This window comes from Gigantopelta aegis, chromosome 4 (assembly GCF_016097555.1).
Source record: "Gigantopelta aegis isolate Gae_Host chromosome 4, Gae_host_genome, whole genome shotgun sequence".
Taxonomy (NCBI): domain Eukaryota; kingdom Metazoa; phylum Mollusca; class Gastropoda; order Neomphalida; family Peltospiridae; genus Gigantopelta; species Gigantopelta aegis.
Window position 1 is genome coordinate 41,762,392 of NC_054702.1, and position 25,117 is coordinate 41,787,508.

Consider the following 25,117-nt stretch of genomic DNA (forward strand, 5'->3'; position numbering starts at 1 on the left):
GAGCACCCAAGTCAACAATTTCATATTTGCTAATCACAAATGTTTTGTGTATCTCTGGCTTATGTGGAAACAACGGGTTTCTGCTCTCATTTCAAAACCACGTTTTGCAATTATTATGTATGCATGTTGTTAATTAAAACTGTGATGGGTTGTTAAAAACAACCATTACGTTCCTTTCTTTTTATGTTTATTGGCAGTATTGCGGTCCTTTTGGTTATTTGATCAAAAGAAATATGGCAGTTCTACCGGCTATTACGCTGTTTCGTCAAGTAGCGACCTTTTACTGACGTATTGCAAATGGCGACAATGTTTAAGAAGCCCAAACGCAACTTTCGTCGAAAACTTGTGTCTGAAAGTGATTCAGACCAAGAGAATGATAGCAAGAAAGACACAAAAGCTGAAGAAAGAAATGAGGAGCCAATGGAAATTTCTGGCACTAAAGACAATGATAAAAAAGTTAAAAAGAAAAAATCTGAAAAGGATGCGGCAGCAAAAATAGCTCTGAGTTTTGATCATGATGAAGGTGGTGCGTACCCGTTATTATTGCCGTAATTAGAAACTGTTAGACAGGTTGTGTTATTCACAACGGAGGCTGTTACATAAATTTTGAATTTTTTTCTTATTCATTAATATTCAGAAATGGCCAAACCAAAACCTAACGGTCTTAAGTGTGGAGAACATGATTTTTTGTAGGGGCGAACTGGTAATACATCGGGGGCAAACTGGTATGGGGTGAACAGGCTTGGGGCGAAACATCAGCCATTCAAGCTAGAGTACTCTGCCATTTGAGTACTAGACACGTGGACGGTTATATTTGCTTTTAGTCGTCAGATAACTCCAGCGAAATCATATTTCTGGGGGAACAAACGGAGCAGTTATAGGTTATAGGTTTTTTGGTGGGGATTCTTAAAAAAAGTGGGGCATGGTTTTAACTCGAGTCTATGGACATTAAGACTTATTTGTCAGAAGTCGAATCATGCACACCAACCTAATTGCCCTAATCACCCGATCACTCCTACATAAATAACAATAAAATAAATAAAACTAAAAAAATAACACAAATAAAATAAAATAGAAATTAACTGGAGTCTGTGGACATTAAGACTTATTGGGGGGGGTCAGCCCCCCCCCCCCAGCCCCCGCCAACCCTAATCACTCTGTAGACGTGTAGGCTATCACCACTCCTCTGTAACAATAGACAGGTCACGGCATAGCGTAGCATTTGTAAGAAGTCGACAATCAAAATGGCGGTTAACTTAATGTAAAATGACCGATTCGGAAACATTATGATGGCTAAAAACATGTACAAATGCATGAACAGGCTATTGGCGTTATTTTAGTAATCGTCAGAGTAGTTAAAATTATTGAAAATTACATATTCGTTATTTAGTGTATAGTAAATGGTTGTATTTAGGTGGCGGACATATTCTATAACCGTACCGAACAAATTGGTATGAGGCAAATACCCCAAGTACTCTGCCATTTAACAACACCCCAGCAGGAAAAATACATTGCTACTGGGTGTCAAACTATGGTAAATGCAAAAATAATGTGATGATAAACATTCAAGAGTTAAATAAAAATGCGAGCCCATTCGGAGCCCAATTCATTTCTTTGACAAATTCAAATTACCTTTTTTTTAGAATTTTGTGAACCCCTCTTCTGCCTGCCCCCTTTTTACAAAATCCTGGATCCGCCCAGGGCCAGCTATAAAATAGAAGTAATAACATTTATACTTAGTGATGTCTTAATTAAATGACCCTAGTAATTGATGTGTTTATTCTATTCTTTGTTTTAGATGATACAGAAATATTTCAAGTTAAAAAATCAAATCATAGCAGACGAGTTGCCAAACAGCTGAAAAAGGAAACACTGAAGGAGAAACAGGGTGACAAACCAGCTAGTCCAAAGCTTAAAACTGACCTGAATAACGAAACTAGTCATGATTTGGCAGAGGAGCAGCTAAAGGTATATTTGCATGCTTTATTCTATCTGGGTTTTTTAATTGTAATATGGAATGAATATTTTGTACTGATACATATTACTATTATACAAAAATAATACATATAAAACTACATTCTGTTCTACATGGAAATAAAATGAATTTGTTTTTAAAGCACCTTTTATGTACATGTATGTATGACAGCGATCTTTTCATTGATTACTTTTTAACAAAAGCTTAAATATATTTTTCCTAATAAATTTTAGAAACTGCGAGAAGAAATAAAAACCCTGAATGGTGATGACGATGACGATGATGACAGCGATGATGAAACAGGACACACTTTCAGATCTATGTTGGCTCGTATGTGTTTTGTCACATTAATAGTTTCGTGTCCTTTGGTAGATAGTTTTTCTGAAATGAGTCTGAGGAAAATCGGGTCATTCAAGCGAGATTGATTTTTGTGAGACTTGTGTCAGAAACACCATTTACAAAAGGACGAGTTCCAGACCTATTTTCTATTGCAAATAATAATTTTAATACATAAAATTCACTGCATTTTCAGGGCTTCTACAATTTTAATAAAATCCGCTAGCAATGGGATCGGTGATTGGAAAAATTTACTAGCCACAATTAAAAATTCACTAGCCCTACTTTACTTTGAGTTAATACCATTTTACTAAATAAAAATCACCTAAAGAGGGAGATAGAGCTTAAAAACACTAATGTTGGGGCAGGGGCAGAATATTCATGTTTATAAAATAGACTGCAACATTTGACCACAAAAAAAATTCACTGGTCATTGGGCATGGCAATAGTAGTTATTTACTAGCCCAGCATTGAATATCACTAACCATGGGAATGGGCTACCATAATCTAGAATGCCTGGCATTTTATTTTTATACTGTTGACACCATTTTTCTCAACTACTGCATATTACTTCATAAGCATCATGGGACATAGCAACAGGAAGCTACAGCCATCTACTGCCTGGACAATGAGACCAATTAAACAGTGACAAGAATACATTAACTGTTTTGGTATAGGGTGCCTAGATGTTTGTGTTTAGCATGCTAGCAACGTGCTATCGGTTGACTGTACTAGAAACACCATTTATGCATGTTAATTATTGGTGCTAATGTTATTGGTGGTGGTTAGTGAGAGAAGAGGGTGTAGTGGTGTTACACCTGAACATTGAGTCATTAAAACTCACTCTGGGTGGGAGCCGGTTCCGGGCTGCGAACCCTGTACCTACCAGCCTTATGTCTGATGACTTAACCACGACACCACCGAGTTACAGACTATTGTTCAACATATTTTGATCTCATTTAGGTGGAGAAATACCTGATGCAAGAACCATCCATATGATACGCAAACAGCGGCAGTACAAACGAGAACAAGGTGATGAAATCATTCCCTTGGAAGAGCCAGTCGACAAAAGCAAGACAGCCCGACTTGTCAGGTTTGTACATACGTATCACTAAATCTGGTTGTCCCAGCCATTGCACCATGACTGGTATATCAAAGGCTGTGGTATGTGCTATCCTGTCTGGGATAGTGCATATAAAAGATCCCTTGCTACTAATGGAAAAATGTAGCAGATTTCCTCTAAGACTATATGTCAAAATTACCAAATGTTTGACATCCAATAGCTGATCATTAATAAATCAATGTGCTCTGGTGGTGGTGTTAAACAAAACAATTTTTTTTTTACTCAATCTGGCTACTACAGCATGTGATATAGTGTAGGGTAATTGGCCCTGATGACCTCACATTGTCCCCCTTCCCAACCAGTCGGGGCTCACCCTGTGCTTTGCCAAATTAGCCAAGTGCTAATTTTTATACAAATTGGCTACATTATTAAGTCTTTGGGTAATACATTTTTTCTTAAATTAACCACATTTTAGTAATTTAGTCTGTCGTATGTGCTATCATGTTCATGGGAAAGTGCATAGAAAAGTTTGCTTACTGTCGTTTAGGTAGGAATAGCCTATGTGAGGGTTGTGGGTTTCTTCTCTCATAGAATTAAAATAAATATTGAAATATGTTGACATCAAACTGCAGGGCTCACCCTGTACATAGCCAAATTAGCCAATTGCTAATTTTTTATTAAAAGTGGCTGCAACATTTAGTTTTGGGCTAATAAAATATTCCTTGAATTAACCACATTTTATTAATTTTCAAGGAAATATTCGACATACATGTACATATCTAAAAATTGGCTAAATTAAAAATATTTCCAGTTTGAACCCATGCCAAAAATGTCATTCATCATTCATTCTTTTTTTCTCCTTTTTTTAACAGGGATGATGAGCATGATCGGAGTGATGATGAAGATGAAGAGAGAATAGATTTCACTATCAACCTAGCAGCTAAAGAAAGACAGAAGATGAGAGATGATTTCCTTGCAGCTGAACATGGTAATTGCTAAATCAAAGTGTCATATTCTCGATTTAAGATATTTGAGAACAGGGTAAAACTTTAATGCCGTGCAGAAGGAGAATGAAAATTTGTTAACAGATAATACTTAGCTTCAGTTATGCTGTAGTGTAAAAAAAAAAAAAAAAATTTAAATGAAAAAATAATAGTTAAAATTGGCTTAACATGATCACTTATAAGAATCATTAGTGTTTAAAATAAAATTTTGTAATGGCAACCAGTCAGTCCTTAATCATCTCAGTTTGACTACTTTTTGTCATGGGATGGGCACATCACATATTACTAAATTACTTTTCATTATATAATATTATAACTTAACTAAGTAGCTGTATTTTTCCACTCTAGGAAGTGATAATGAAGTCAGTGATGAAGATCAGAAAGAGTGGGAAGCGGAGCTCATCAGAAAAGCTGTCACAGCCGTTGTACCCCTGCCAGAGGTACGTAGGCTGGTTTCTTCTTCTCTCGTTTTACACTTGTTACGGGACACAACAATATTCCTCCCAAAAATTCATACTGTTTGCGTGTCGGTGGAGCAATTTTTAAATTTGCATAAACTGCCAATTGGTTAGATGGTAAATTGTTAAATTCAAAAATTAAAAGTCGTTAACTTCATACCTGTCATCAAAAGTTTGTTTTGTTTAACAACATCACTAGAGCACATTGATCATTTTGGTTATTGGATGTCAACCATTTAGTCATTTTGACACAATAGTCTTGGAGAGGAAACCTGTTACACTTTTCCATTAGTAGCATGGGATCTTTTATATGCACCATCCCGCAGACATGATAGCACATACCACAGCCTTTGGTATACCCGTCACTGGCTAGAACAAGAAATAGCCCAGTAGTTTTGATGATGTATTGTATCATGTCTTCTTGATGTATTGTTCCATCCAGTTACATGTACAGGAATATTGTTGCTCTACAGATTTCCTTGTATGGCTAATTAAAATTTTATATCCCATTTATTACACGAGTAATGTCTTTATTTTTGTTATATGTTTGATATGCTTCAGACGGCCAGTGTTATGGACACTTTCACCAACAGCTATAGTAACCACAGCTCTATATTCGAGAGTGTGCCACCGTCCACAACACCAGCCAAGATGACTACTTTCCAAGCATTTAAACCGATGGCCAAAATGACCGACCCGTCACAAATTACGATGGAATCTGTCACAAAACGACTGAAGGACAGGTATTTGGTGATGTTACTTGTTGAGTAATACAATGCCACAGACAAATGTGAACAGGCTTAATGTTTATCGAGAGGCTTTATTTTTGTTTGTGTGTGCCAACAACTGTCTCAAATAACACTAATTACATGAAACATGTTTTTCTTTGTTGCTTAATTATTATGTGGTTGTTGGTTATTGTGTATGTCCAGAATGTAAGTTTTATGTTAAATGCAAATGAAAACAAAAAATATCTACAATATGTCAGAATGATGACGGGACAAACATAGGATTTAAACATTTAGTCATTTGAAAACCACAAAAAGCAAATACAGTGTGACGAATGTTTGAGAAAGTCACTAGCCCTCACAGAAGCTGTGGCTAGTGCCTTATATATTATAGTAATACAGCTGATAATTTCCACTAGCCTAGACCAAAAATGCACTAGCTGGGACCAAGAGCTAGTGGATTTGTCCAACCCTGAAACACTATACTTAATAGCATTGTTCTTGGCAGTTAAGACATGTTGTGTTCAGGTCCATGGTAATGCCAGTAGAAATATGCTTTTTAAAATATTTTATATTTGACAAAGCTGATTTGTGGATATTGTTTTCGTAGTAATATAAAATTTTTAGACTATTGATATACTCTTATCACTCAGAATGTTGAATCAACCCAAACATTTTAGGTCTTGCTAAAAATATTCTAGCAAGTTAAAAAATTATCACACAAAATGTTATTCAGGTAAGTAAATGGCTGTTCAACATATTACATAATGCAAACTCTTGACATTTTTAATACCTCCCTCCCCAAAATATAAAGTTTTGTAATACTAACAGCACTGTCCTCTAAAAATCTGTGTTAAAGAACAAAATGGCCATGAATGGCAGCATTTAACTGCATGATTAAAAATGAGACATTCTTTTTGAAAATGTTTTGTAAATGTCACATGATGCCCTCCTCCTAGAATGTAACATAATTGTTGAATGGTCATAATAACATGCTTCGATTTAATTTTGTTTTGTTTTATTGTCCCAGAAAACAGTTCCCTAGTGTCATGTGTTGTAAGTATTGTTAAATTGATGGTGAAGCTACTGATAACCTGTAAAAGTTAACCAGAAAATGGCCATCTTTTAATAGTGTAACATTAAATTTTGCTGCCTGATTTGTTTTTTGATTGTTGCTTGGCTGGTATTAAATACATCACTAATAATACTATTTTTGAGTTCTGTTAAACTGTACAAAAATAATGGAGAGTCCGAGAAAAGGCATCTTTGTATGATTATTATTATATTATTATTATATTTGTATATATGGTAATTATGACATTTAGTCAGTGGCATGAGAGAAGAAACCTGCTGCTGCCACATACACTATTCTTTACCAACCCCTGCAATTGCACACCACAATCAGCAATGCCGTGCAGATTGCCGTGGAGTTTTTAATTCTCCACAGCACGTTTTTGCCTCTGACTATATTCACAGGGGCGAGACGTAGCCCAGTGGTAAAGCACTCGCTTGATGCGTGGTCAGTTTGTGATCGATCCCCGTCAGTGGGCCCATTAGGCTATGTCGCGCTCCAGCCAGTGCTTGATGCGTGGTCACTCTAGGATCGATCCCAGTCAGTGTGCCCATTCAACTATTTCTTGTTCCAGCCAGTGCACCACGACTGGTATACCAAAGGTCATGTTATGTGCTATTCTTATTGTGGGAGGTGCATATAAAAGATCTCTCTTAATGGAAGAAATGTGGCGGGTTTCTTCTCTATATGTCAGAATTATCAAATGTTTGACATCCAGTAGCCGAATCAATGTGTTCTAGTGGTTTCATTAAACAAAACAAACTTTTAACTTTTTTCATTGTTTCTTAGATTTCAAGATGGCTTAAGATATTAGAAATTGAGAAAGAGTTCTAGAAATTAATTTTTAAATGAGACTTATAGTGTAACTTTTTTAACAGCAATGTGGACGATTTGGGACAAACAGGGATAAAAATGTATGATTTATTTTATTGCTGCTGAAAATCATGAATTCGCTATATTTGAAATACTGTCAGAGTGGTTAAGAAAGCAATATTTCCAGCCTAGAAACTAGTTATTGTAGTGCTCAGCATTTTCAGTCTTCTTACTGAATTATTGTTAGTCTCGCTCCAGCCAGTGCACCATGACTGGTATATCAAAGGCCATGGTATATCCTATCCTGTCTTTAGGATGGTGCATATAAAAGATCCCTTGCTGCTAATTGAACAGAGTAGCCCATGAAGTGACGACAGCAGGTTTCCTCTCTCATTTGTGTGGTCCTTAACCATATGTCCAAAGCCATATAAGTGTAAATAAAATGTGTTGAGTGCATTGTTAACATAAAACATTTCCTTCTTTGACTATATTAAGGTTTTTTTTTGCCGTGAACATTTACATTTTCTTAATTGCAGGGGTTGTTTACTGAATACCAGAAGAGTGACTTTTATATTCACTTTCCTATTGGTGACATTGTAATTAAGTGTACACATTTTTAACCTCACTATAGGGTGTAAGCAGTATATGCAAATGTTAAAGAATTTTAGCTATATTAATGTCTTTTATTTGTAGGTTGGAATCGATGGACGAGGTTTATCGTGGACATAAAATGGAGTATGACAAACTGACCACTAACCTTGCGGACACTGCGGAAAGCATTGATGAGTGTGATGGGAAATCGGCCAGCTTGGAAGAACGATACCGGTTCTTCCAAGAAATGAGGGGGTATGTGAGAGACTTGGTTGAATGTCTAAATGAGAAGGTGGGTGCATATGCTATTTTGGGTGGATATTTGATGTTGGTAGATGAGGGAGGGTTGCATTTAGTCTCTGCATTGAAAATTGTTTTGGAGATTTTATTGTGTTTTTTAACGTCAGGCATTTTAGGTTTTTAAAATTAAAATTGGAACCGTATATATCTTAACATTTTGACTACTTTCAAGAAGATAATAATTGATTATTTAATAATTTTTTATTTAAAAAAAAAGAAAGAAAAGTTGGAGCCTGTATGATACTTATCAAACGTGCTGTTTTCATAGTTGTATATTTCCACACATTTTCGACTGTTAGGGTGTCTGTATATATAAATTCAAGGCATGAAAATTCTAAACTTGGCACAACCAACATTCTGGTTCTTTGGTTTCTTATCCACATTATGTGGTACATAGTGGATTGTTTGGTTTGTGTGAATGGCTCATTTCACTCACCAATTACCACAACTTACATGGCAATATGTAAGCTGTTATCGGTTGAAAGTAACATAAATCAAAATACCAGCCTCGGTGGTGATGTTTAACAAACAGCTTTTATTTTTATTTATAACTTTGTCAAATCCATCTAAATAAAACAATTCCATTAAACACCAAGTAGTACAATACTGTGCTCCAACATTTTTTTTTTCCCAAGCATATTGCGATGTATCTCATTTTCTCTTTTAACCATATGAAAGAAAGTGTAGAAGCTGTTATCAATGCAGGGACCATGCTATCAGAGGGAGGGTTTGCTTGTCATCCTTGTAATAGAATCATTTGTTTCAATGTGTGTGATATTGTTCTTTCTGTTTTTGGTGTACAGTTGTAATAATTGTGTTGGTGTTGATGCTCAAAGTGCACATTGCTATGTACAATACAGCTAACATTTTAAAAAGATTTTCTAATTGTTAAAATGTATACAAAGTCAGCTCTTGAAATTTAAAGCATCTTGTGATGACAAGTTAGTACACAAAATAACAAAGTAAATACCTAATGATGATAAAAATTCCACAGCAGATCAATTTTGTGTCATCTTTTAGTGATTGCACTGTTGATGGCCGTCGCAAATTCCGAAGGCTGCAAAGTGTATTTTTAATAGCATAAAAAGAGTGGTGTTCTATTGATAGATTGTAATTAGAAATTGATCAATTGGGTTCTAGTGATGTGATGATCTAGTGTGAAATTCATAACTGATTCCTTTTCTTACACCCAATAGCCGATGTGTATTTTTGTGCTGGGGTGTCGTTAAACATTCATTCATTCATTCCATAACTGATGGTCATAGACAGTGTTAATTATAATTCTTACTGTCTAGATAATGAAATATATTATGTGAAAGTTGCTAGGGTTTAGATTTATTTTCATGCAAACCTAAAGTAAATAAATATTTACTATATATTAAAGGTGAAGTTAGTGAAATATATAGGTCTCAAGGCTTGAAATTAATTTTGTGGAGTCGGAAGCAATCATTGTTTCTTGGGGCTTGATGCGTGGTCACTCTAGGATCAATCCCAGTCATTGGGCCCATTCAACTATTTCTCGTTCCAACCAGTGCACCACGACTGGTATACTAAAGGTCATGTTATGTGCTATTCTTATTGTGGGAGGTGCATATAAAAGATCTCTCTTAATGGAAGAAATGTGGCGGGTTTCTTCTCTATATGTCAGAATTATCAAATGTTTGACATCCAGTAGCCGAATCAGTGTGTTCTAGTGGCGTTGTTAAACAAAACAAACTTTAAGTTTTTCATTGTTTCTTAGATTTCAAAATGGCTTCAGATATTACAAATTGAGAAAGAGTGCTAGAAATTAATTTTGAAATGTGACTTATAGTGTAACTTTTTTAACAGCAATGTGGATGACTTGGGACAAACAGGGATAAAAACGTATGATTTATTTTATTGCTGCTGAAAATCATGATTTCGCTATATCTGAAATACTGTCGGAGTAGTTAAGAAAGAAACATTTCCAGCCTAGAAACTAACAGAGTTATTGTAGTGCTCAGCATTTTCAGTCTCCTTACTGCATTATTGTTTTCTCGCTCTAGCCAGTGCATCGTAACTGGTATATCAAAGGCCGTGGTATGTGTTATCCTGTCTGTGGGATGGTGCATATAAAAGATCCCTTGCTGTTAATCGAAAAGAGTAGCAGGTTTCCTCTCTCAATATCTGTGTAGTCCTTAACCATATGTCTGACGCCATAATACCATAAATAAAATGTGTTAAGTGCGTCTTTAAATAAAACATTTCCTTCCTTCCTTGAATTATTGTTATGCTTCTAAATGATGCTGTAGGCATTTAGTGCTATGGCCATTCTTTAACATGTTTGTTTTTCTGTAACCTGGCCTACCACTTTAGGTGTGGGTTGGGGCAGGATGTAGCTCCATGATAAAGCGCTCACCTAATGCACAGTCGGTCTGGGATCGATCCCCGGTTGTGGACCCATTGTTGCAAATCAAAGTCGGTTGGATTACAACAAATAATCGTGCACCACAAATATGTCTGTTTTATTAAATATTAAAATTTGGGTGTTGGGGAGGGGTGGCGGTTGGGATTTTTTTTGGAGGGGGGGGGTTTGTGTGGTTTCTATTATGGGTGGGGTGGGGGTAGGTTTTTTTTTAAACTACCATAGTGAAAACGGAGGAAATCTGTTTTTATTTAATGTGAAGTTCATAGTGTTGCAACTTTGTAGTGGACATTTATTTGTTTGCTCTGGACTACAAGTAACCTATCATCAGAATAGACTGTCTTATGAAAATGCATCTTTGCATCTTTCTGGGGTTTTTTGTTGTTAATCTGAATTTTTATCTACATGTCTGTCTTCCTTTTTACCAATAATCGACAATTTTCTTTCAGCAAGAAGCATAATCAGCAAATGTCTATGGATGTACCTGTAACATATTTAGCCATTTTGCAAACTATGCTAAATAATTTTTGGCTAAATGAATCATGATGTATTAAAAATCATCTCTTGGCCAAAAGTGTTAAGCAAAAATATTTCTTGGCCGAATGCTATATAGAAATCATGTCTAGGCCAAATGTTTGCAAAATCATATCATGATTAAATGCTATGTATAAAATTATCTCTTGATCAAATTCTATATATAAAATCATCTCTTGGCCAAATGCAAAATTGGCTCTTGGCTAAATGATTTATGCTAGATCATCTCCAAATGTATGTAAAATCATCTCTTAGCCAAACATATGCATAAGTCATATTGTGCCCAAATGCTGTATTCAGAAATATCTTTTTAACAAATGTATATAAGATTATCTCTTGGTCAAATTCTGATTAAACACTGTGCCTTCAACATTGGTTATTTCTCGCTCCAGCCAGTGCACCACGACTTAACCATATGTCTGACACCATATAACCGTCAATAAAATGTGTTGAGTGCGGCATTAAAGAAAACATAATTTTTTTTTTTCAACATTGGTTCTGCACAGTTCTAAATTTGGTCCGTGTTTTAATTCTGCATTTGACTGTATTGTCATTTTATATACATTACTGTTAATTTTGTACTTAACGTTGTACATTTTTCTTGTAGGTTCCAATTATCAACGATCTTGAGCTTCGTCTGTTCAACCTGATGAAAACAAGGGCAGATAAGCTACTGCAGCGTCGACAACAAGACGTTCGAGACCAGTGCCAGGACTACATGACAAGTCGGTATCCATGCACCACTTTTGTTGATGTGTACCGCGGTACACCAATGCGTGCGAGTGTTGTGTTGTGAACACCAGTGAGAACATCACCATGTACTGCTTCTTACACAATGGTCATGGGGCACGAAATGTAGCCGACAAAAAATCCAGTTGCGGTGGCTTTTAACAAAATACACCTGATAACCCAATCCCACAGGCTTATAGTTAGAATATATGTGATTAACCCAGTTGTGAGGGGAACTTGACTCGATAACCATGTTGCAAGGGAATATGAAATTTTCCAGATGGCTCATAATTGACTTGATAACCCTGTTGAAAGGGAATATGAAATTTTCCAGATGGCTCATAATTGACTTGATAATCCTGTTGAAAGGGAATATGAAATTTTCCAGATGGCTCATAATTGACTTGATAATCCTGTTGCAAGGGAATATGAAATTTTCCAGATGGCTCATAATTGACTTGATAACCATGTTGCAAGGGAATATGAAATTTTCCAGATGGCTCATAATTGACTTGATAACCATGTTGCAAGGGAATATGAAATTTTCCAGATGGCTCATAATTGACTTGATAACCCTGTTGCAAGGGAATATGAAATTTTCCAGATGGCTCATCATTGACTTGATAACCCTGTTGCAAGGGAATATGAAATTTTCCAGATGGCTCATCATTGACTTGATAACCCTGTTGCAAGGGAATATGAAATTTTCCAGGTGACTCATTTCCTTCCTTCGTGGGTTTTCAAAAGTTTTGCGAAAACTTTGCCATAGTAATTCAATAAATGAACCTACTGCAAGTCTTGTCAGAGCCATGAGTGCATTAATGACTTACAAACACAAAGAGAGAACTGGTTGTGATCAATGCATATATTAAAATAATTATGCTTAACAAAACACCTGCTGGAACCATGCATCAAAACATTGGCCATACACTGGGAAGTCTCTGTGCAATTTGTTCCTTCGGACATGGCAAGTCTCAGTTTTGACCCTACGGATTGGATCTTGTTTTTCAGATAATCTAAAAATCAATACCAGTTATCCTCATTATAAGATGTTGGTTGTAAACCTGTTAAATGTTCTGTATATTTAAAGTGTTGGGATCACTTTTGTTATTTATAGGGTTCGACCAATTCACTAGCCCTTGGTCCCGGCTAAATCAAAATAATTACCCTTCTAGTAAACTTAGAACGTGCCATAATCTTGTGAAATTATATTTGTGTAGGACATGGCAAGTGTTGTTGACAAAGCTGATCTCTAGAATGACATATTTATTGTTAATTGGTCTAGGGATACAACTGTCCATACTTTTAAATTGTCCCCAAATATATTTTAATTCAACTAGTTACATTGTCAACTTGTAACACGTTATTAATATTTTGGTATATGATTGAATATGGCTTTGTAGATGTGAACCTGAAGAAGAAAAAATGATTTCTTTGTAACTAATTTTGTTTCCTTTGAACATTCCTAATGGTTGGAATGAGTATGTGTGTGGTGGGATTCTACTAAATAATGTAAGCATTTGCTCTTTAGAATGGTAGGTTATTTGATGTCTTTTCAGAACATGTAGTAGTCTCTATTGAAGAAGTATTCACTAGGCCACTGGACAAGGACATCAAAAGATCAACATGTCCATCAATAGTTTTCTTGTCCAAAACATGTTTGCAATTGCTTAAAACTAAATAATTTGTAATTTTCAACCATTGAGGTGCATTTGCTTGTTTGAGCAGATTTTTATTTTTACGGACAAACGGACAAGTGCTTCTTTCGAACACTGCTTCCTAACTGACTTAGTTAATATTTCTTGTGGACATGGTTAGTCACATGGTGAGAATGGAACTTGGTTTTACTACAATTTAATCAGGTAGCATTTATCACCTGATATTTACAATTATAGTAATAAAATGTTTTGACTTGTGTTTAATCTTCAGCTGTTTTAAATTTTCCAGGCAAGACTGTTAAAGTTGTGATGGGGACCAAGGAAGAGCATGCCAAACAGCGAAGAGTTGCGGAAAGAGAAGCTAGAAGGTCAGTTATTTTAGTTATTAGTGTCTCACCCTCGACACAGGTGGAAGGAGAAATGTAAGTGTTTTCTTCCAGTAGAGGTGGCAATAACAATAATGGTGATTAGCGCAATGCTACCTTTTTGCGTTTAGCTCCCATTTCTCACTAATTTTAAGTCATAGTTCGACAGGGATTTATATTGCACCAAAGTCTGCGATAAATGCTGTGTCCAAAATCAGTATGTCCAAAATGATCACATCTGAATTAAGTACAAACATGCCAATCTCAAAACATTTCATTTAAAATAACAGTACGGCTTAAATGCATTAAAGTGTCTTATAATTATCACCAAAAGTCTTTGTCTAAAAACAGTCCACTTTAAAACGATGTTAAAAGAAGATAAAACTCAACATTTCATCTCTATAACTACAGACTTTTTCAGGAATATGAGAGAAGCGGTAAAATCACAGGTATATCATGCAATGTGTTTCCAAATTTTTACAACTTTTGTTAATTAGCTTTTAATAACATAATTGTGCTGCAAAAGACGTAGCTGTATTAAGAACAAAAAAACAAACATATTAGAGACATCTAAATGTCTAATTAGTTAAATATGAGACCTTGTTGTCCTATGGATCTTGAATGTCATGCTATATATTCCACTGATAAAGTTAAGATGTTAAATGTTTTCTTAATTTTTGTTTCAGGTCTCGAAGGCGTCGACAAAGAGAATCGAAGGATATCCGAGGCCACCATGACGGTTTATCATCAGATGATGAAGAGAATCAGTCGGATGTTTCTAAGTTCACATTAGAGAAAGGTGGACTTCTACTTAATGCATTTTGCGGCTGGAGTAAAACTCAATCTATGTTTGCTTATAGTCTTAATGCAGTAGATCGATACTTACACTTAATAAAAGTGGTTTAAACAATATTTATTTACAATCAAAAACATAGAATTGCCCGAAATTCATAATTCTATTTTAAGGCCTGACCCTATATTTCACAAATAAAACATTTTATACACCATAATGACAATATGTAATAAATTAATTATAATAGCAACATCTGATTAAGTATTTAAATTGGGAAGTTGATTTAAAATATTCTCCAAAAAAGATTGATATGGTATTGTATGATTTGTACGCGTTTATCTTCAACAAAGGTTCGTGCACACTGTCCATAGATCACAGATTAGGAGGCTGGATAACCTCACCAATGCCATTTTCATTTAATACATTTTGTTACATTCAATCTTGTACTGTTTTACTTGTAAAATAACTTTTAATTCAAAAATACACATAAGTTGAATATTTGGGCATTTTGCTAAGATATTAGTGTCATTAAAACAAACATGAATGTATACAGTGTAAACCAAACCAAATATAATTTTTATCATGTGTGTCATGTTGTTTACTATTTTACAGATAACATTATGCAAGTTGCTGGTCAACTGTTTAATGATGTAGTGGATGACTTCAGTGAACTGGAATGTGTGCGTAGAGAGTTTGAAAAATGGAAATTCACTTACCGAGATACGTACCAGGAAGCATACATAGGTCTCTGCCTGCCTAAACTGATGAATCCATTTATACGACTACAACTGCTCAGATGGAAGCCTCTTGAGGTAGGCTTGAATTAAAAAAATTGTTCGTTTGTTTCTGTAATCATGTCTTAAAGGGACATTCCTGAGTTTGTTGCATTATAAGATGTTTCCGACTAATAAAATATTTCTACGATTAAACTTACATATTAAATATGTTTTCTTGTTTAGAATATCAGTGTCTGTATATTCAATGTGTTTCTGGTCATCTTAATATTTGTAAGGAGCCCAAACTGGATTCTGTTTTCAAATAATTTTGAACGTACAATTTTTTTTTATTTTAGGAAATAAAATGAAATTTAACCTAGTAAAAATATTAGAATGATCAGAAACACGTTTAATATACAGGCACTAATATTTTATGCAGAAAAACATATTTGATATGTAATTACAATCGTTAAAAAGGTTATGTTACTTGATAACACCTTAAAAGTTGTAGCAAACTCAGGAATGTCCCTTTAAGCAACAACACAAGAAGTAGACAAAAACGGCTACTTAAGACAGGTGGTCATTGAATACAGGCTTCCACTTTTACAGTTTTTGAAAATGTTTGTTGTTTTTCTTACTCTTTAGACCATCTGTACTGCTAATTAATGGATGTGTGCATTATAAGTTACTGTAAATCAACTTTCAACATGTTGCCTTCAGAAATAATGAAATGTAACTGATATGTATTAATTTAACCATTTGGAATTTATTCTCTCACAAGTTTTGTTTTATTTTTCCATTTAATTATTTAATTACTATTTCTTGTGGTGTATTGTCATGGTAAATGAAATTGCAGGTGTATTTATATTTAAAAGTTGTTTGGTAGGGGAAAATATGGTGGCTGATTTCAGGTGGCAGCTGGGACAGGTTTGACTGTTGCACAAAGAAACTAAAACATTGGTTATAGGAAAAGATAACCCTTTATACATGCATATCTCCCTTATAACCATTCTCTCTCTGTTATAATCAATATTTTGAAAACGATTAGTAATTAGTAACTGTTATAACCAATATTTTGAAATTATTTGTCATTAGTAACTGTTATAATTAATATTTTGAAAATGATTTTTGATTAGCAATGGTTATAAAGAATATTTTGAAAGCCAAATGTTCCCTGTAATATTAACAACAAACTTATTTTAAATTTTTTTAATGTTTTTTTTACAGGAAAATTGTATCGATTTTGAAGAGGCCAAATGGTACAACTGTCTGGTGTTTCTGGGATCCACTGATGACGAAGCCATTTCCCTGGATGATGATGACATCAAAATATTGCCTGCCGTTGTTGATAAAATACTTATTCCCAAGCTCACAAGTAGGGGAGACTATTTTTTAGCATCTTTTTTTTTTCCTTTCTTGGGAGGTAGAGAAAAGCAAAGTTTAATTTGTTAGCACTGGTAATTGCTTCAATATTGTGTTTCAGTTAGTAGTTGTTTTCAAATAATAGTACACAATGCCATTAAAGATTTGCAAACATTTTTCAGTTATGTTCTTTCCTTTTAAAGCAGACACAATATATAATATATATTTCACTATTGTTTCTAATTCTTTCTTTTTCATAGCTATGGTTGAATCTGTCTGGGATCCACTGTCGACAACACAAACATCTCGACTAGTAAATCTTGTCCAGAAGCTTATCAAAGATTATCCCACAGTTCGCGGAGATTCCAAAAACACACAGGTATAGGTTTGAAAAACTAAGTCATTTAAGCAGAATAAAAAATTGTGACTGTGTCCTGAATTACTACCATTGACACACTGTTATTATTAATGTTTTGTCAATATATCTATTTATTTTATTTGATGTGAAGACACTGTATATTGTAATATTGTTAATATATTGTTCTATAGACTGGCGGACTAGTAGATATTCTGGCGGGCTAGTAAATTTTAGTTTGCTCTGTTCTGGCGGGCTATTTAAATATTTTCCATTTCTGCACTCCTGCATAACATGACCGCCCACCCCATAAATTGTGCTCGCCACGGTCTAGACCCCCTGCTAAAATTTGCCTTTTAGTTCCAGTTGTGGAGGCACCAAATTTGGTTACAAAGCTATTTCATGTACTTTTAACCCAGTCCCATATATAGTAACAGTTGGCATTCACTTAAGTTGTTTTTTGTAGTGTTCCATGATGTCAGCAGTGCTTTTCAGCTGCTGTGTCAATTTGTAATGAGGACCACATAACGTGGTGTCATACGAAGGCAGCCAGATGCCCCCACCTGATCCCTGCAGTGTCGTAACTACATGTGTTCGAAGTGCTTTCATTAAAATTTCAGTAGGGCCCTGTACATTTAACTGGGTATTGTGTTTGGAGGCTGTAACATATAGTTAGTAGTATGTAACATTCTTGAATATATAATATCTTGTTTTGATGTCCTATATTTTCAGGCTTTGTTGAAGGCTGCAGTGACAAGGATGAGAAAAACATTAGATGATGATGTGTTTATGCCAATGTATCCTAAACCGTAAGTCTTCTTATTTTTGTCATTTTATTCATTTTCATAATATAGTATGCATTGTTTGTCCTCTGACAGTAAACTTTTCATTTCCAGAGCATAACTTTCTTAACAATTCGTATAGGATCATCAAACCTTGCATGCTTGCACAATTTTTCGCATACCATAACTGGGTCACAGCAACCTACTTTTCACACATTTCTACACATTAAAAGAAATCTTTGTCTGGACCATATCTTCTTTGTCAATTCGTATAGGATCATCAAATGTTGCATACAAATACAACATGGGATGGTGATGTGATGCATACCATAAGTAGGTCACAGTAACCTACTTTTCAAGTGTTACTGCACATTAAAGGAAATCTGTGTCCAGGCCATATCTTCCTTAGTAATTCATATAGGATCATCAAACCTTGCATACAAGTACAACTTGGGATGGTGGTGTGTTGCTTACAATAACTAGATCACTGTTCCCGACTTTTGACAGGCATATTATGTTCCTAACACAGTTTCTGCCAGAGGGTAAAACAGTTATGGCACCATACTCATAATTTTGGCAGATTTTTTTTTTTTAAGTTAACCTTTTGACAAAATTAATTATTTTTATCATTACTATATGCTTTTCTTAACCCTAACTCTAAACTTAACCCATTTTCTTTCTGGGGGAGGCCCCCCATACTCCTTGTTGACAGTGGTTGCATTCAATTCCATAGCGCCATACCCAAAAATTTCTTTCTGGCAGATACACTGCCTAATCAGTACTCTTGTGGATATTTAACATTAGCAATGTTTTCCTTTTTGTTTCTTTGTACAATAATGCAAGGAAAGTATAAATCTTTCATTCATTGTCTCACAAATTAATTTGAAGCACCTTAGGTAAATTCTCCATCGACTGAGCTAGATCCTTGCTGTTCTCCCCCCCCCCCCCCCCCCCCCCAAATCCCTTTTTCAGATGTACAAAAGATGCTTATCATTAACAACCAAAGCAAATGGAATTATGACAAGATTATTTTTTTTTTTTTTAATCCTATTTAACTTTTCTTTTCACAGGGTACTTGAAAATCGAATGTCTGGACCAGCAGTGTTTTTCCACAGACAATCTTGGACCTGCATTAAGGTATTGTCTTTAAGTTTGGTACTATTAGTCTCCTACTGGTCTAGCTGGAGGGGAGTATATGTTTTGTATGTGTATCTGTGTCTATCTGTCACACATAAAGTTTTCAGGAAAACAAATTTTCAAAATGTTTCACAATGTTGAGCTGAAATTTAATGTATAGCTGTATCATATAAAAGTTACAGCTCAAATTTGACGTTTATGTTCATGTTCTCATTTTTAACAGTTGTAGCCCTAGAATTTAGGAGATAACAAAATTGTTGGGCCTGGTAGAGCTTTTAGAATGCTTGTTACTTCAATTGAGTTTTTACAATTGAAATTAAATAAATTAAGATTTTTTCTGCAAATATATATATTGAGGAATATCAGATGATCTTAATAATTAAAATTGTTTCTGTTAGCCCTGTATTTGTGTGTTTGGTGACACTGTGAGGGCTACTACAACTATTGTTAATGTTTCAGGATTAGTTAATGGGTGATGACTGAATTAAAATGGTCATAATTTTAGGTAGTTAATGGGAGGGGGTTCTGCTTTCATCAGGATGCTAGCTATTGTTTACAAATTACTTCTAGTTCTTCTCGATGTAGCTCAGAGTTAGAGCACTTGGGTGAGGAGCAATGGCTCACGTGGTCAGTTGCCCTTACCTGACTCAGGTTTTCCCCATCTCGGCCTATACTGGATGACTGTTATATCAAAGGTCATGGTATGTACTGACCTGTCTATGGGAAGTGCATATAAAGATCCAGTTGTTGCTTTTCAGAAATAGCGTGTGGTGTCAGTGGGTTCTGTCTCTCTCTCTCTGCCTCTCTCTCACTTTCTCTTTTTCTTTCTCATTCACTCCCTCCCTTTCTCTCTCTGTATCTCTTTCAACCAACTCAAAATAACCCTATTTTAGACATTAAATGACGGTGGTTTGAAATGTGTTATTAAATGAACGTCTCTTTATCTTTTATGTTTCAGCTGCTTGGTAATTTCTTGTCGTGGCATGGAATAGTGTCAACGAGTGTGCTGCAGAATCTGGCGCTGGACGGGCTGCTCAACCGATACATTATTTTCAGTCTGCACAACTCCTTCATTAACAAAGAAGCTCTGAGCAAGTGCCAGACTGTAAGGTCTTCTTGTCATTGTCAGCTCGGTCGTAGTCCGATTCATATTACAGCCTTCTGTTAGCAATAAATATGTCATGTCTAAATCAGGGGCTGTCAACCAGAACTAGCTAGGTTCAAAATCATCGGGGGGGGGGGGGGGGGCCAAAAATAAGGTCTACATGAATGTCCACTCTACCCCCCAAAATATTTTTACGAAATAATTAATTAATTTCACAGTGAATATAACCAATTTTCATTGTCAACTCTTGAAATACTTGTTAATAAGATACTATAGAATTCTTTTTGCTTCATATCTATTCCAAATTTGTTCAGTTTATTTTTTTTATTTTTGGATGGTGTATTGAATGAGTTTTCGTATTTGCTTGCAATTTGTGCATTTTTGTTTCAATATTTGATGATGGTAATAATAATAGTAATAATATTTATATATGATTTATATATGGCCTTCTTAAAGTTATCAAACATTTAACATACTTCATAAACAAAATCCTCCATAAAATATTGTTACACAACAGCAAAAAACATCCTCCATTATACAACTTTATTGAGGAAGTTTTATGATGGAATACAAAAACACATGTATTCATCAAGTATTCATCAACTTTGAAATCCCATATTTAACATTATTTTTGAGCTTGTGTGACCTATGTACACATTTAACATACTTTTATATCTATGAACTGTAATGTATTTGATCTTGTTTTCTGATCAAGTTTAATTAAAAACTGTAGTATTCATTACTGGTGTGTGTTTGTATTAAATATGTGTACTGAACACATTTTCAGATCGTATCCACATTTCCGAGGGAGTGGTTTACCACCGGTATGGAAAACACAGACAAGACGATTCCACAGCTAGAGAACTTATGTCGATACCTCAAGGCTTATGCCGAATCACTGCATAAGAGTACCATGCTAGCAAAAGACTCGGAGAGACTGGAAGCAAGGTACACAGTTTGTAAATATTAATTTTACTGTAGAGGTGTTTTTGCAAGGGGCGGGACGTAGCCCAGTGGTAAAGCGCTCACTTCATTTGCGGTCGGTTTGGGATCGATCCCTGTCAATTGGGCTATTTCTCGTTCCGGCCAGTGCACCACCACCATGAATGGTATATCAAAGGCCGTGGTATGTGCTATATCCTGTCTGTGAGATGGTGCATATAAATGATCCTTTGCTACTGATAAAAAATGTAGCAAGTTTCCTTTCAGAGACTATATGTCAAAATTACTAAATAGATGATGATTGATAAATCAGCATGCTCTAGTGGTGTCGTTAAACAAACCAAACTTTGTTTTTGTTTCTGCATGTAAGTGAAAAGCCCCTATGTACTTTGATAATTGTTGCTTTAAGTTGAATTCATTATACAGATTCTTTTGAGCATTAAGTAGTTTTTAGTAAATTTAAAACAAAATTCAGTGATATGGATAAAATATTTCTGGCTTTTTTGTCTCACCTTTACGAAGTGAAAAGGCAAGATATAGGTATTATTTTTCTCACAGTGGCGGCGACAGCATCAACTTTTGCATTAAACTTTAACATTAAAATTTCATTCAGGGATCGTTTTCTCACAAACTGTAAGACATTGGCCAGTGAAACATGGTTTATGGTTTCACCTATTGATGTTCACAGTGCACTGGAAAGTTTTGTGGTAGACGACACATTTAATTCCGCAAAAGTATTATTATTGTTTTTTTTTAAGAATTTAATTTTCAGATAGGGAATATCCTCTAAATTGGAGGTGAGACGTAGCCCAGTCGCAAAGTGTTCGCTTGATGCACAGTCGGTCTGGGATCGATCCCCGTTAATGGGCCCATTGCGCTATTTCTCATTCCAGCCAGTACACCATGACTGGTACATAAGGGACCGTGGTATGTGCTATCCTGTCTATGGGATGGTGCATATAAAAGATCTCTTGCTGCTAATCGAAAAGAGTAGCCCATGAAGTGGCGACAGCGGATTTCCTCCCTCAATATCTGTGTGGTCCTTAACCATATGTCCGACGCCATATAACCATAAATAAAATGTGTTGAGTGCATTGTTAAATAAAACATTTCCCTCCTTCCTTCCTCTAACTTGTGTACAGACGTGTATACAAAGCACCAATCTTATTTTTGCTTGTTCTTAATTGGATAACTGTATTAACAGTAGTCAAATCTGCCTGTTCTGTTAATATAGACTTTAAAAAATGTGTTTATTGGGGTATTTTTATGTTATTTTTAATATGTTCTGAATTATAATGTTTTTATATTCCAGGGAACACATAAAGCAAATCAGTAAACTGCTTGTGAATATTCATGCCTTGGACCATGCACTGTTGATGTCCAACCAATACAGCTTCAAGCTTTCTTAGCCCAGTTTAGTAGTTGACAGTCTATATACTGAACAGTGAGTAATATCGTCCAGTGATCTGCCCGGATCCATGTACTGTAGTGCAATTTGACTTGATGTCATGTATGCAGATTACAGGACGAGTCACGAAATTGAAGTAATCAAAGGTACACATCAAAAGACTTGGCAAAAATTGTTTTCATGTTGAACAGTATATCAAGGATTGTGTGTTTGATTAAGTATTGTACGAGAAATGTCAACATATTTTGATTTCATTTTGTGCTCTTTTGATAAAAGAGAGCCGAGTCATTGACAGACATGATGCATAAAAGTGAGATTGGCTGAATATTTGGACATAATAATAATATATTGTTCCAGGGTATTACAAGATGTGTTCAGGACTGTTCCACAATTAACCACACGAGGGAGTGTAGGAGGCAGTTATTTGGTGTATGCACCACTCACAAAATTTAATTTCTTTTCCACATCACCTGTCCTCTAGCTAGTGCATATTCCCGTATGAGTAGTGAAGGAAGCCACGTGACCAGAAGAAGAGGGAGCATACAGTAGAAGAATTTTAGGACATCCCATTTGCTGTTTGAATGTTCGGACCAGACTATTACTCATATGGGAATATGCAATAGTTTGAAGACAGGTGATGTATCTATAAAAGAGAAAACACCTCATGTTTTCTCCATTTTATTGAAGCCATGTATGTATATTGTAGCAGACCTACCAGGCATCAAATAAGAATTACTGCCATTTCTCCCGTCCAGAACCCCCCCCCCCCCTCTGAGTTATCACTTCTGGAATAGTCCTCAACATTGTGTTGTGTCAACATGGTGATCGACTCATCAGGTTGTTTGGAGTCCATATCACTGTTGATAAATGTCATACGAGGTGAAGATAAAGCAATTGATCATTCCACTTTTGTTATCACATAACAAAACAAATCCATTTGCACATTCACGAAAATCAGATGTTCTGAATCAGTTATCATTAATAAGTATCAGTAAGACAATTTTGATTTTTCTTCAATGAAGAGGTCATTTCCAAAATGCTATATAATATCCATTTTCAGCATTTTAAGAGAGAAACTTGGTTTCGCTGGAACATGACTTGGTGTATATCACACAATGCAGAGTTTTACTATTTTATTCAGTGGGCATAGATTGCATTTTGATGAAAACTTCATTATCATATTGTTAAGTTGTTCTAACATTAGTATACCTTCACTACCAACTCCAAAATGTGAAAATTGGCATATATATATTTTTATTGTTTTTTTGAAAATGAACTCCTTAAATGTTTCCAACCATATCACTGTACATTAATGATAACCACAGTATTTTATTATATATACTAAAACGCAAAAGAAACGCAGGTTCTCATTAAATTGGATATAAAATATTAAAAAAACAAAACGAAATGAAGATTTCAACATTTATTTTGGAGCTACACCAATTCGGCACACATTGGTGTTGGAAATGTTTGATTGAATTCCTTTTTGGCTATTGTTTCATGTCATAAAGTAGGGTGGGGGTCCATGTTAAAAATGTGAAAGAGACGACCTGTAGCATTGTCAAAGTCAGTATCGCGTGTGACCACCCTGGGCATTCAAACAGGCAGTGCAACGTCTCCTCATTGAGTTGACAAGCCGTTGAAAGAATGCCTGAGGGAGTGAGTTCCATTCATGGACCAATGCTGCCTCCAGCGCCTGCATATTCTGAGGTTGTCCGCGAGCCTGAAGGCGACATCCGATTTCATCCCAGACGTGTTCGATAGGCGCCATGTCCGGTGATAAGGCTGGCCACGGCAACGTTGGGATGTTGTGCTGAGCCAGCAACGCCTGTGTTGCCCTGGCAGTGTGCGGCCTGGCATTGTCTTGCTGCAGCAAGCGCACACGTGGGTGAGCGGCAAAGAAGGGAACGACGTGATTGTTGATGACGTCATTTTGGTACACGGCGGCATTAACGCGTTGTCTGAACACATGAAGTTGTGTTCTGTGGTTGAATGAGAACCCACCCCACACCATCACACTACCCCCGCCCCATCGGTCGGCCTGCAGAACGCAGCAGTCGGAGTAACGTTCATGTCGACGTCGCCATACTCGGATTCGGCCATCAGCGTTGGAAAGATTGTAACGGCTCTCATCAGTAAACAGAACTTGTTGCCACTGGCCACATCGCCATCTTTGATGTTGTTGCGCCCACTGTTGACGTTGTTGGCGGTGCCGAGGGGTCAATATTGGTCCCACATAAGGACGGCGGTTACGGAGTCCTGCTGCCCTCAGACGGCGTCGGAGGGTATCGGCGGACACTGGACCACGTGGACCACGCACCTGGTGAGCGGTGTTAGCTGCTGGCAGCATCCGATTCCTAAGGTGGGTCACCCGGATGTACCGGTCTAGGGCTGCGGTTGTCACCCTCGGGCGGGCGGTGCGTGGTCGATCGTTCACAGATCCAGTGATTTGGTGACATTGAGAAAGGCGTCCGATTGTCGAAACATGACATCCCAATTGTCTGG

The 25,117-nt window shown here is 36.0% G+C and overlaps 1 protein-coding gene across 1 annotated transcript; it reads left to right on the forward strand.

Annotated features, from left to right (window-relative positions):
- The first annotated feature begins 297 nt into the window (after positions 1 to 297).
- On the forward strand, positions 298 to 24,055 carry LOC121370567 (PAX3- and PAX7-binding protein 1-like). The gene is made up of 19 exons (XM_041495876.1): positions 298 to 526; positions 1,799 to 1,968; positions 2,209 to 2,305; positions 3,275 to 3,404; positions 4,247 to 4,362; positions 4,727 to 4,818; positions 5,398 to 5,579; positions 8,143 to 8,332; positions 11,868 to 11,985; positions 13,937 to 14,015; positions 14,699 to 14,811; positions 15,418 to 15,617; positions 16,749 to 16,896; positions 17,144 to 17,262; positions 17,971 to 18,047; positions 19,091 to 19,157; positions 20,116 to 20,262; positions 21,050 to 21,210; positions 22,517 to 24,055. Exons 1-19 carry the CDS (start codon positions 298 to 300, stop codon positions 22,611 to 22,613), a joined length of 2,532 nt encoding a protein of 843 aa, XP_041351810.1. The 3' UTR covers positions 22,614 to 24,055.
- The last annotated feature ends 1,062 nt before the right edge of the window (positions 24,056 to 25,117 follow it).

Bases quoted from the DNA above. Each gene is read 5' to 3' on its own strand.
- LOC121370567 (XM_041495876.1), top strand. From the start codon at position 298: ATGGCGACAATGTTTAAGAAGCCCAAACGCAACTTTCGTCGAAAACTT. The intron at 8,333-11,867 runs GTGGGTGCATAT...TTTTTCTTGTAG, and splicing joins TTGAATGTCTAAATGAGAAG to GTTCCAATTATCAACGATCT. The intron at 19,158-20,115 runs GTATTGTCTTTA...TTTATGTTTCAG, and splicing joins AATCTTGGACCTGCATTAAG to CTGCTTGGTAATTTCTTGTC.